This window comes from Ovis canadensis, chromosome 12, assembly GCF_042477335.2.
Source record: "Ovis canadensis isolate MfBH-ARS-UI-01 breed Bighorn chromosome 12, ARS-UI_OviCan_v2, whole genome shotgun sequence".
Taxonomy (NCBI): domain Eukaryota; kingdom Metazoa; phylum Chordata; class Mammalia; order Artiodactyla; family Bovidae; genus Ovis; species Ovis canadensis.
In genome coordinates this window covers 91,063,055-91,075,371 of record NC_091256.1, presented here as the reverse complement: position 1 = coordinate 91,075,371, position 12,317 = coordinate 91,063,055, and the positions used below count along the sequence as shown (strand labels likewise).

Below are 12,317 nucleotides of genomic sequence, written 5' to 3'. Positions count from 1 at the left end.
AGAGGTGTTTCTGAGCCTCAGGGCAACTGTAAGGATCCTCAGGATCACAGTGAATATTACTTCATAGGCACTTCGCTGCGGTCCAGCAGTTAAGGGTCCGCACTGCCACTGCAGAGGGCGTGGGTTCCGTCCCTGGTCGGGGAATAAAGATCCCTCATGCCGCACAGTGTGGTTAGAACAGAAAGAAGACTTCATGGGCTGATACTTGTTCAGGTAACAGTGTGAACCTGGAGAGGCTCCACCTCCACCAGCCCTCCCCCAGGGTAAGGATGGCCTGGGGCAGTGTCTCACTTGGCACGCATCCCTCTGACTCGGGGAGACCCAGGTCATTTCTGGACAGGAGTAGTCTCCATCAGGGTCCGAGAACTTCTCAGGAAAGGGAAAAGCAGGGCCTTTATGCCTGAGGGACATGGCCGCTGGCCCAGTAAAGAATGGAGAAGGTGTCAGAGTGGAGCGGCTCCACGCTGGGTTTATTTCACGCAGTGTTTGTGGGTTGCTAAGAGAGAGCGCACGTCGGACGTCACAGCGGTGATGCCCGTGAGGAGGACACAGCTGTTATCTGGAGCCGCAGTCAGCTGGGGGGCGGTGTCGACATCCCTGTGTGTCACCGGGGCCCAGACTCAGTGCCGGAGGCAGAGTCCAAGGAAGAAGAGGGAGGGTTCAGTTGTCAGAACACGCAGAGGCCACTCAAAGGGGCTTCGAAAGACACGGAAAGTTTCTAGTAATAGCAGGAAAGGGGTGAGGGGAGGGTGTTTCATCGGTTGGAGGGACTGTCGAACTGTGGGAGGCAAGTGAGCTGTTGTGTTTGGGGATAATGTGGGGTTCCGGGTGACAGAGAGGGTGTAGCTCAGTCTGGATATGTGTGCGGGGCTGACTCTGGGGGAGTGCGGGTTCAGGGCGAGCAGAGAGGGTGCAGCTCAGTCCAGGAGCGTGTATCCTGCGCTTACTCTGTATTCTTTGCGTTTTGGGGTCTCAGGGTTGGGAGGTGAAGCAGCGTGGGTGTGAAGGGCAGCAGGTGGCCTTAGTGCGGTTACGGAGAGCCGAGGGAGCGGCTAGCCTCAGCGGAGCGTCTGTCCTCTGAGGCTGTGAGGGAGGGTGGAGACGGCTCAAAGTCAGATGAGTCCGTGTGTGTGCAGCCCACCTGAAAGGCAGACACATTTGGGGGCGCTCCGTTTATATGAGGTATTGAGCAGTGAGGAAGCAGTGTCCTCGAAAAACGTGCCCGAAACCCACTAGCTGCAGGCTCTCCTCTGCCCGCTCCTGAATGCAGTGGCCACATGTTATCTCTTAAAATCTTCTGCAGGGTCTTTGAAATGTTGCTGCTGTTTGGTCATTCAGCCATGTCTGACTCTTTTCGACCCCATGGACTGTAGCCCCCCAGGCTCCTCTGCTCCTGGGATCTTCCAGGCTAGGTGGAAAGTTCTGGAGTGGGCTGCCATTCTCTTCCCCCGGGATCTTCCTGATCCAGGAATCAAACCCGCATCTCCTGCCTTGGCAGGTGGGTTCTTTACCACTGAGCCCCAAGGGGAGCCTCAGTGTGCCTAAAATGTGTGCCCTTTAAATGCAGAAGGGGACCTGTGCATGCTTGCTGCGTTGCTGGCTGGTTGAAGTCTGATTTAAGTAGCTTTTCTTTCTCCTTTAAAGACTTGTGTATTTTGGAGAACTCTGGCACTGTTGGGGTTCTCACTGGCCCCAGGTAACTTGATGTAGTGCCAAGATGACCTGGAGCTGAAGTCAGCGGATGGGGCGTAACCTCCGTCTTTTGCCTCTGATAGTACCCATGTAGCCTACTTCCTAAGGTTGTTTAAGACTCATTATTAATTGTGCATGGAAGTGCTTTGAAAATCAGAAAGGATCCACGTCAGGTGTTAAAGTTACCAGGCCTCTCTTCTTTAGGATCGAGCACTGTTGGCTTTCAATATAGAATCTAATGTTTTTCCAGTCATTTAGACATGTCTTAGAGTGTAGATTTCATGGAGGTGGCTGGTTAAGGGAGAGTTCTGTGGACACGTGACCCAGGCAGGTTCATGAAAGTCCTGATTTGTCCTTTATTCTGTTTTCATGCCCTGGCTCCACTTAGTGTGCTCTTAATGGGAATGGGGGCGTTCCTGTGGGGATCACTCCTTTCCGTCTCTTCTGGGGACCCCATTCTCAGTATCAGCGGTGTCCTGAGCCCTCCTGGAAGCCTGGGTTTGGACGCAGCCTGGGGTGAGCTTTAAGGCGGCGTGTCCCCCTTGTGGTGTTTCCAAGTGCCTTGCTGCCCATGGGAGTGAGAGAATGGGCTTCAGAAACGAGTGTGGCAAATCGCTCTTGGAGGCGTCTTTCTCACCAAGGAACAGAGACGCTTTGATCCCGAGTGTTGAAGGCTAGTGGAGTGCCTTATCTGGGGCCACACGAAAGCTCTAGACGGAGGCCACGCTCTGCGCGGAGCCCCAGGCTCAGGAGTGCCGCCGGCCTCAGACTGGGGAGGGTGCTGACTCTGCTCTTGTCTGCGTAGGTATTTCATTAACCATGGAGCCTGCGTGGGCATCGTCAACAACGAAGGCGAAGTCCCCTCTGACCTTGCAGAAGAGCCTGCCATGAAGGACCTTCTTCTGGAGCAGGTGAAGAAGCAAGGTGAGCCGAGGGCCACATGGCAGGAGGGGCCTGGGCGTCACCGTGCGGCACCGTCTGCTCACGCCGGCCGCCACTGCTCACGGCACGTGCCTGCTAGTCCTTGCGCGCGGATCGCCCGGGCCAGACTCCAGAGGCGTGCAGTCGGCCCGCCCCTGCAGCCCTGGGCCGTGCGCCGCTGTGCAGTCAGGCGGCCGGTGCGCGCTGTGACGCTGCAGGGCAGGCTGAGGAGGGGCATGTGACGGCTTCCATGTGTGCAGACCGCAGAGGAGGCGGCCCGTGTCCCTCTGAGCGCTGGACAGTCCTCTCTCTGACTTTGCGCCTTTCCTCTTGAGCAGAGCTGAACGTGGTGCTGGTGGGACCTTTGTTGCGACCTCTAAAGTGATCTCTAACCATCCTGACTATGAGACTTCTGGTAGTTTGTTACAGTGAGGAAGCTAATGAGAAGAAGAATCCCCTTCAGAGAGCCGGTCAGGATTCTCCGACTGGAGGTCTTTGGGTTCTTTTAAATTAAAAAGTTGCAAGTAACCCTGGGCCTACATGGCAGGGAGGACAGGCCTCCCTGCTGGAAGCGCCGCAGAGCTGTGTGGGCCCAAGGTGCAGGGACGTGCCGTCCTTCTGGGAGCCCCTGCACCCACAGTCTGCAGTCCACCCCGGGGGTCTCTCTGCCGTGACCTTCCAGACTCGATCCCTACCGGCCGGGCGGGCCTGCGCTCACACCACCCAAGGCCGCCTTTGCTCCAGCAGCAGAGCTGAGGTGCTGAGACAGCCAAGTGCCTGCACAGCCGAGAATACTGACACTTAGCAACTTGTCCGTGATGTTCTGACGGGAGATGGAACCCCTCGGAAGTGCCTCTGTGCTCAGCTGCTCCTCAGCTCTGGGCCACAGAGCTTCACTTGGCATGTTTCTCTACTCAGGGAGATGAACTTCAGAGGGAGCTAATTTATCAGCGTATACGATGCCTGAAGCTAAGACTGTTGACCCCAGCCCTAGGTGTAGGAGGGGACAGGAGGAGCAGACAGGGGCTTAGGGGCGACCATTCTGTGTCCCCGAGGGACCGCCTGACCTCCGCGTGTGTACTCCCTCCTGCGTTCAGTGGGGGTCGTGACAGCGGTTGCATTTGCGCCGGAGGCTGTGGGGAAACACAGGGGTAACGTGTGAGAAGGCTGTGACTGTACTGCTGCAGGTGCTACCGAGGGGCAGCCCGCCGGCCTTCAGGTTCTTAAGGCCAGAGCGCCTGCAGGCGTCGGTGGACCTGCCATCTGTGTGAGCCTAGTGGCCTCTCCCTGGGGGGCTGCTGGCGGCCGTGAACGCCTCTTCTGATGCAGAGTGAGCTGGCTGAGCAGGCTCCGCGGCGGCTGAGCGGCTGTCCCGCGTGCCTCTGCAGGGCTGGACCTCGAGCAGGCGCGGCGGCAGGAGGAACAGCAGATGCTGCAGGACGCCCGCCAGTGGCTCAACAGCGGCAGGATCGCCGACGTGAGGCAGGCGCGCTCGGGGGCCACTGCCCTGCACGTGGCTGCGGCCAAGGGCTACTCCGAGGTCCTCAGGTGGGTCCGCACTGCAGCCGGGACGCACGGCGCCCTGTCCTCCCCGCCCCCCTCCCGCCTCACAGTCCCCCTCCCCCTCCCCGCCCTCCTCGCCGTCCCTTCCCCTCTACCTGCTGGGTCGTCCCTGCCCTCCTCCCAGGCCTCTCCTGGCGCTCCGCGGGGAGCAGAGCCTGGAGGGCCTGGAGGGCCTCCTGCTGCCTGGCGGTTCATCTCCGGCTCCCCCGCCCCTGTATAGGCAGTACAGGCAGACGTGCATCCCTGCGTGCTCTGTGGCCTCGTTAGGCTGGTGGCGTAGGTTTCAGGGGAGCTGTACTCGCTGGGGTAGGGCGGTCGCCCATGCTGGAGGGGTCTGGACTCCTCCACCTCCCCGTCCCTGCCCTGCTTTGTGGCGCCTCAGGGCCGGGCGGGCGCGGCACCGGCTGCTGGCAGCTCCGTGTGCGTCTGTCAGCAGATGTCCTCACTGCCCGTGTCCCGGGACGAGGCTCCTGGTCTGTGTGGTGGGGTCGGTGCCCCTGTCTTCAGGGCGGGGTTCCCTCGTTTGCTTCTCTGGAGGCCCGCACGGTGCTGCCTCTGTCAGCCGGGGGTCATGCCAGCCTCCACGTGCCCGCCGCCTCGGAGCCTCAGCGGGAGCCCCTGCAGGCACTCCTAAGGTGGGAGGCGGCAGACCGCCCGGAGAGTGGCCGCGGGAGGAGGGAGAGGACGAGGGCCGGAGCCCTCCTGGTGGGGCCGTGGGCCGGGCCCCGGACAGGGCTCTGGGTGATCTCTGTGCTGGGGATGACGTGGCTGCACCCCAGTGTGGCCTCGGTCAGGGGGGCCTCACTTCTGGTGGCTGCGCTGATGCCCGAGGAAGCAGACCTGGGCTCGGCACCTGGGGCCGGGGCTCGGGGCCGGGGTCTGTAGCATCAGACAGGTGGCTGTGCGCTGGGCAGGGAACCCCGATGCAGAGGATCTGAATGTCTCGTCCGTGTTCTCCTCAGACTTTTGATTCAGGCTGGCTATGAGCTCAACGTCCAGGATCACGATGGCTGGACCCCGCTGCACGCAGCTGCGCACTGGGGCGTGAAGGAGGCCTGCTCCATCCTGGCAGAGGCCCTCTGCGACATGGACGTCAGGAACAAGCTGGTGAGTGGGCTGGCCCCCAGCGGCGTCCTGGGGCACGAGGCGAGAAGGCCTGCCCAGGGGCCAGGCCTGCCATCCGGAGCAGGCACCACCGGCAGCTGGAGCCCTGCCCCCGCCCCACCCTCCCCCCGACACGCACACTCGCCTGGCGGCAGGAGGCCCGCCTGCTGACCGTTTCCATCGAAGCCCCTGAAACAGAAAGTGGAAGACGGAAACGGTCTCACCTCAGCAGAAGTGAGCAGTGGGGAAGCCCGAGACCGCTGTCCGGGGAGAAGTGTGAAATGCGTCAGCTTTTCATTCAGAAACCTAGTAGCTGAGCCCTGCTCACATCCATTCGTTAAAAACCATGGCGCTGACTGCACCCTCGTGTTTGGCCGAAAGCGGTGTTGTCCAGCCCCCCTTCAGGCAGGTTAGAGGCCCTGCGGCTTCCTCCCACCTGCTGACTGCAGATCCGGAGGCCTGGCTGCTTACTCCGGGGACGTTCCGGTCTGCCCCGCCCCACCTGCTCACCCTCGGTCTGTGGGCCAGGGCCCCTCGCTGCGCTTTGGCCTGAGGGTCTCACTTAATGGGCTGCTTCCTGTGACTCGTCCTTAGTGCCCACACCTGGGCCTCCTTCCGAGGCCTCTGAGAGCCCCTTGCTGAGTTTATCATAGCGACTGTGAGCTTTGTGGAAGAGATACCAGCAGAGATTTCAATTGATGATTTGCCGAGAGACAATAAACACTAGAGACGAGGTGAGGATTTCCTGCTCACCGTTTCACAGAATGCAAAGCCCTGTGTCTGGGGGGTCCTCTGTTTCTTACGTCCCCTCTCTGACAGAGGAGGGCCTCATCCTGGCGCTAAGTCGGCGAGTCAGGGAGGCAGGTCAGAGGGTCAGAGGCGTCAGGCGAGCGCCGGCCTCTGGGCAGAGGCGCGTGACCACGGCGGCGTCTCCTTGCCAGGGCCAGACGCCGTTCGACGTGGCCGACGAGGGCCTGGCGGAGCACCTGGAGGCGCTGCAGAAGAGGCAGGGCGTGGTGAGTCTGCGTGGCAGCCGTGTGGTCTGTCTGCCCGCGTCCCGGCAGTGGCCACTGTTCCTCCAGGAACTGTCCACAGTCCGTTAGAGGGAACATCCCAGAAGCCCTTGCTGCTGAAGCTCGCTTGGTGTCTTGTGGCACCTGAGGGCAGCTGGCAGGTAAACGCGGCGAGGGCGGCTCTGGCTGCCTGGAGCTCTAGGCAGTGAGGGTGGGGTGTGGGAGTCAGTGCTTTCCAAACAGGGAGTACCGAGTTGAGGATGTCTTGTGACTTCCTTATTGACCGAAGGGACTTCTGTATTTAAAGGGGGTTGACTACAGGGAGGAATATGTTTCTTTCTTAGAAAGCAAGCAAACCCACGAAGCTCAGAGGTGTGGCCTGGGCTGGCGCTTGGTCAGCGATCCATACCTAGCCCAGGTCCATCGGATATCCACAGTCGCTCCCTTCCTGCTCTCCTGAGTGTGTGAGGGTTTGCTCCTGGGCCCGTGGCACAGCGCCTCTCAGGAGGACCACGGAGGCGTGTGCCCACGTCCAGGTGCAGTGTGGAAGCCCTCCTCGACAGGCGAGCAGGGAGTGAGTCATGCTCCACTGCAGGAGGGCTGTCGGAGGGGAGGGCGGGGCTCGAGCAGCTCCCCTTGGGGCGGGAGAAGGTCACGCCCTCACTTTCCTGAGCTCCCCTCTGTGGGCCTTGACTCTGGTTCAGAAGGGCGTGCAGAGCCATTCTGAGGGGAGAGCGAGGGGCTCAGGCTGGGGCGGGAGAGGCCGCCCAGAGCGCAGACGCACCGGGTCCCGTGGGCGCCCTCACTGAGCTGTCGCAGCCTTGCTGACACCAGAGTGCGCTTTTCACGGCTACGTGTTCATCGCTTTACGGATACTCTTCCTGAAGTAGTTCTGGGCTCACGTAACGTGGGAGTTGCGGGAACACGCAGAGAGCCCCGTGCATGTCTGGCCCGGTGTGCTTCCTCTCTGAGCACGAGTAGGATCTTCACCAAGTAACGTCTCCCACCACTGGGAGTGGTGCCTGCCTTTGCCTCCGCATAACTTTGGGGTCCGGGGATATAAATGCATGTTGTCTGGAGTGTGTGTCTAAGTGCTGGGCAGGTTTTCCTAAGGGCTGATTTCCCATTTGGCACCGGTTTCTCTGTAGAAGCCTTGCCGACTTCATTCAGCTTCGGGATCATAGAGCATTCTCTCACAGGCGCGCGCTCCTGGCGCTTCGCCCTTCGGAGTGAGGTTTGGGGGCGATGAGGCTCGGATGCTCAGGCGGCGGGTGTCGCCGAAGCTCTGGCGCCATGGCTTTCCTCTTCTCACTGGCTGAGGGCTTTCCTCTGCCGGCTTCTTCCGAGCAGACCCCCTGCTGTGTCCCCTGCCCGCCCCCACCTCCCCTCTGGGGCTGGTGCAGTGGTGGGGCCGCTGGAGTTCTCGTCACTGCTGATTCCTTCCCTGTAGTCAGTGTCTTCCCTTTCCTCTTTTCTTGATTTCCAGCTTCGAAGTGAAAAAGAGACACGGGATAAGCTCATCGAATCAGACCTGAACAGCGAGCTGCACAGTAGACTCTTTAAGAAGTAAGATGGTCTGCCCGTGGCAGACTTGGCTTGAGAGTCCATGCGGTGAGGAGACTGGCGTCTGATTGTAGCCAGGTGGTCTCTAAGCGAGGCGGGACGCTCGACGGGCGAGGAGGTGGATGGCATGGCCGTGGGGGCCTGTGAGTGGGGAGCGTGTGCCCACTTTGTGGAGTGATGGAGACCCTGTGTGTGTCAGGAAACGTCTGTTAGACGACTTGCTAGAACTGTTCGCCTCGTTCACCACGAGGAGATGTAGCCCCATTTTCCTGAGTGCAGATTACGCCACACTCCCAGGTCGGACACCGGACGGACCCGAGGGAGCGTGTGTGCGTTCCTGTTACCACTTCGACACGGAGGTTCCTAGGCTTGTCCCCCTCTACCAGCTCCACAGCGAGCTCAGAAAGCGGTTTCTCCTCTCTGAGTTACTCAGATTGTCGTCTGTACTTTAGCAAAGAGAAGATGCTCTGTGAGGAGGAGACGCCCAAGTCCCAGCGAGCAGAGGAGGAGAGCAAAGAGTCCAGCAGCTCCAGCTCCGAGGAGGATGAGGGGGAGGACGAGGCCTCGGAGTCAGAGGCCGAGAAGGAGGCGGGGGACCCTGAGGCCGTCTGTCCGCAGAGCGCAGGGGGCCGCCGCGTGTCAGAAGGCAGGTGGAGCCGGCCCTGGGGGACTGATTCCCAAACAGGGGCCCCAGATCGCTTTCTTCTCCCTTCTCATCATGTGAAGCCCCTTCAGTTGCTGGGGGGATGGAAGGAGGAGCACAGTCCTGGTTACCTTGCTGCCTCTTAATGGTGCGCGTCGTGTCAAGGGTCTTCAGTTTCCTGTGCAGTGAGAGTGGGGTGCTGAGCTTGGTCGGACCACCAGGCTCCGGGTTAGCCCGGGGTCTCCACTCGTGGGCAGGCAGACTCTGGGCTCCGGGTTAGCGCAGGGTCTCCACTCGTGGGCAGGGGACGCCAGGCTCTGGGGTAGCCGGGGGTCTCCACTCGTGGGCGGGAGACGCCAGGCTCTGGGTTAGCCCGGGGTCTCCACTCGCGGGCAGGGGACGCCTGGCAGATCTGGGTTTTGCTGGCGGGTCTGCCTGTGGCAGTGGTCCTGCTGGATAACGGGGCTCGTGGTGAGCTCAGACTGCACAGCCCGGGGCCTGCGGTCACCACATGTTCCCCTCCAGAGGCGTCCCGAGAAGATGCAGGGTTTTCAGTGAGGGGGCGGGCCCGCCTTGGCTGAGAGTCAAGTGTGCGTCCCCCCGGAGCCTGCCTGTCCCTGGCACCCGCTCTGTGAGGGGTCTCCTTTACTGACGTGGTATCTGCCGTTTCAGGGGAGTACTGCCCTTGTCCAAGACTGGCCTGGGGTCGGTGTTGGGGTGGGGGCACACCCAGGCCAGGGGCCACAGAAGGTCACAGGTCAATCCTGGAGCCAGTGTGTGTGTGGGGGGGCATGCCCAGCCCCAGGGGCCACAGAAGGTCACGGGTCAGGCCTGGAGTCAGTGTGTGGGGGGCGGAGGGCACACCCAGGGTATAGCCTCACTGGGTCGGCCCTGGGACAGCTCATGTGATCACTGTGAATACTCAGGGCAGTCTGAACGTCTCTGCCCAGGAAGACTGCCTCGCGGGGTTGCAGGGCTGGGCCTTGGGAGTCCAGGGGCCAGAGGCGCAGCAGCCCCGGGCACAAGCAGACGGGTTTCTGCCGACACCCCAGAAGGGAGCCTCCATCTTGCGTCACCACCACGCCCCCAGGAGGGCTCTTCCCCTGCGGGCTGCCCCGCCACGCCCCGCCACGCCACGACCTGCAGCCTCCCCGCCCCGCCCCACCACGCCCCGCCACAGCCACGCCCCCGCCACGCCACGCCCCCTGCCACGGCCACGCCCCTGCCACGGCCCCGCCCGCCCCGCAGCCTCCCCGCATCCCCGCCCTCCGGGCGGCTCCTCTCTGAGCCCGCATGCTCGGCTCTGGGCGTGTGGGACCTCATGTTGTCACCGTGATTGTTCTGCGTCTCACCTTTCCTTTTTCTAATTGCCGAGGAAGCAAGGTCCGTCTCGTACTTTCTCTGGCTTTTTCTGCCCAGCCCCCAGAGCGGGCTCTACCTGCACTTCCTGGTGAACGGTGTGTGTGACCTGTAGTGAGAAGGCTGTCCGGCGTTCATGTGGGAGTTGTTGTCCAGACAGACTCTCACATGCGCCTGTTTCCTCGTAAGAGGCAGGGGTTGCCGGAGCTTTCACCGTGGTCGGAGTCTAAGCCGTCCTTGGCCCTGGTGGTCTGTGTGATGATGGGTAAATCTTTTGCGTCCGAACAGTACGGACTCCCATAAGGGTTTCCTAACGCACCTGTTGCTTCTGTCTTTCACCCCAGATGGCGGGCCGGGCGCCGTCCCCAGCCGTCCCAGCTCTGACTGCGGGAGCAGCGTCGCGGAGCGGAACCCCGCAGCCCCGCAGAGCGCCGTCCCCGCCGCTTCCGCCAGGAGAGTGAGTGTGCGGTTAAGCTGGGCGTGCCCCCGCCGCGGTAGCAGGCAGGCGTAAAGGCCGTAGAGACGCACTCGCGCCTGCCTTCTTGCTTGAGCCCAGCTGACTCGCAGCTGCGTTTCAGCTGTGCCGCGAGCTGACTGTTACACGTTGCGTACATGTTTTCCAGATTTTTTCCGTCATAGATCATTACAAAGTATTGAGCAGCAGGCGCCAGTGTTACGCAGCAGGTCCTTGTTGTTTCATATACTTTCGTTGTTCAGTTGCTGACTTGAGTCTGACTGCAGCCCGCCAGGCTCCTCTGTCCATGGGATTCCCAGGCAAGAACCCTGGACCGGGTTGCCATGCCCTTCTCCAGGTTTATGCGTAGTTGCGTATCTATGTTAATCCCAATTCTCCGTTCATCCCTCGGCCCCTTCTCCTGCGGTGACCGTGAGTTTATATGTTAATCCCAATTCTCCGTTCATCCCTCGCCCCCTTCTCCTGTGGTAATCATGAGTCTGTTTTCTGTGAGTCTGTTTTGTAAAATCATTTTTTTGCTCCGATCCCACACACAAGTGGCGTCGGGATGCGTGTCTCTGACTGCACGCGGGCCGGCCATCTCCCGGCCTGTCGGTGTTGCCACGGGGGGCCCTGGTCCACCCCTCTCGTGGTTCTGCCATGGCCGAGTGCTCATCACATCACGTGCTGCGCCTCCACACGCCCCCGCCACGGCGTGTTCAGGCTGCCGTGACGGGGCAGAGACAGGGTGGCTTGCACGTCGAGGCCTGTGTCCCACCGGCCGGAGGCTGGCAGGTTCCGTCCACGGTGAGGGCTCTTCTCCTGGCGCTCAGACGACCCCCTGGGCTCCGGATGCTGTCACCTGGGTGTCCGGACGTCAGGACGTGGGTCTGGGGGGTAGACACAAGCAGGGCGTTCCTGACTTGCCCACAGTGTGTTTTAAAGAACTTGTGGCCACCGCGTGCGGGTGGCCAGGCTCCAGCGCCAGCAGCCTGGGACCAGGGGAGTGCTGCCACGGCCTGTCGTCCCCGAGTCTGAGGTTGGGGCACACGGGTCACGGTCGGGCTGGGCAGAGGCCGGCCAGGGCGCAGCCTGGGCACTGCGACAAACACGCGTGTCTTCACTCTCCCCCCATGAGTGAGGTCTGTGCAGCTGCTGGCGGGAGGGCAGAGCTCGAGGGGCCGAGGGCCGGCAGCCTCCCAGCCTCGTCCGCTGGAGGCTCGCCGCGGGGGAGCCGCTCACGCTGCGGCTGAGGTGCTTCTGCGGGCGCTCCCTCACGTGCTGGCCCCTCGGCGCTGCCCGCGTGCGCAGTGGGCCTCTGGTGTCCTCGTGGGGACCAGGAGGCAGAGGCTCGGCCACTTCGCGTTCCCCGGGCGCTGCTGTGAGCCGTCGGGCGGCACCGGCAGGACGTGGTCCTCACTCCGTCGTGAGGAGTGTGACCAGATCAGCCGCTCTTTAGGAGGAAAAGGACTGGGTTAGGAAAGCCACCAACACACACCCAGGCCACTTTGCTCAGAAGATGCTGAGGGGCGTTTGGACGGCTCTTAAAGAGCCCACAGGGTGCTTCTGCAGAGCCCCTAGGAGAGGGGATGCACAGAAGAGCAGATCTCAGCATGGCGTGAGGCTTCTGCTGCGTTCCCGCTGTGCCAGCAGCAGAGCTGGCCTGGTTCTGGAGCGAGGGCGGTGCTCCAGCAGGGCCCCCGCGGCCAGAGAGGTGGTGGCTGGTGGTACCCAGGCCGGCCGTGGCCGTGCCTCAGCCTGGCTTCGGCTGACTCCGGTCTGTGATGTGTTGTGTGGTGTGTGGAGATGAGATGCTTAAGGACAGTGTAAGCTTTCCATGAGCCTTTCTTTTCCAACGTTAACGTTACTTTTTAATGAAATGATGGTAATGAAAATGGTGATTCATTTTTGAAAGCCGTTCTCTTGGCAGAATTTAAAACCTGGCAACCGTATAACTTCTACCATTTTTTTCTTTTTGATTTTGCTGTTTCTTGAAATCTGAAAT

At 61.3% G+C, this 12,317-nt stretch overlaps 1 protein-coding gene across 9 annotated transcripts in view; it reads left to right on the top strand.

The window, feature by feature from the left end:
- The window catches only part of PPP1R12B (protein phosphatase 1 regulatory subunit 12B), a 177,157-nt gene that overhangs the window by 56,499 nt on the left and 108,341 nt on the right, over positions 1-12,317 (top strand). For all 9 annotated transcript variants that reach the window (XM_069545036.1, XM_069545037.1, XM_069545035.1 and 6 more), the window contains 7 exons: positions 2,498-2,616; positions 4,002-4,161; positions 5,139-5,283; positions 6,222-6,296; positions 7,780-7,859; positions 8,309-8,502; positions 10,203-10,315. In XM_069545036.1, the coding sequence (XP_069401137.1) occupies positions 2,498-2,616; positions 4,002-4,161; positions 5,139-5,283; positions 6,222-6,296; positions 7,780-7,859; positions 8,309-8,502; positions 10,203-10,315 (886 nt within the window). The remainder of the gene's footprint in view (positions 1-2,497; positions 2,617-4,001; positions 4,162-5,138; positions 5,284-6,221; positions 6,297-7,779; positions 7,860-8,308; positions 8,503-10,202; positions 10,316-12,317) is intronic.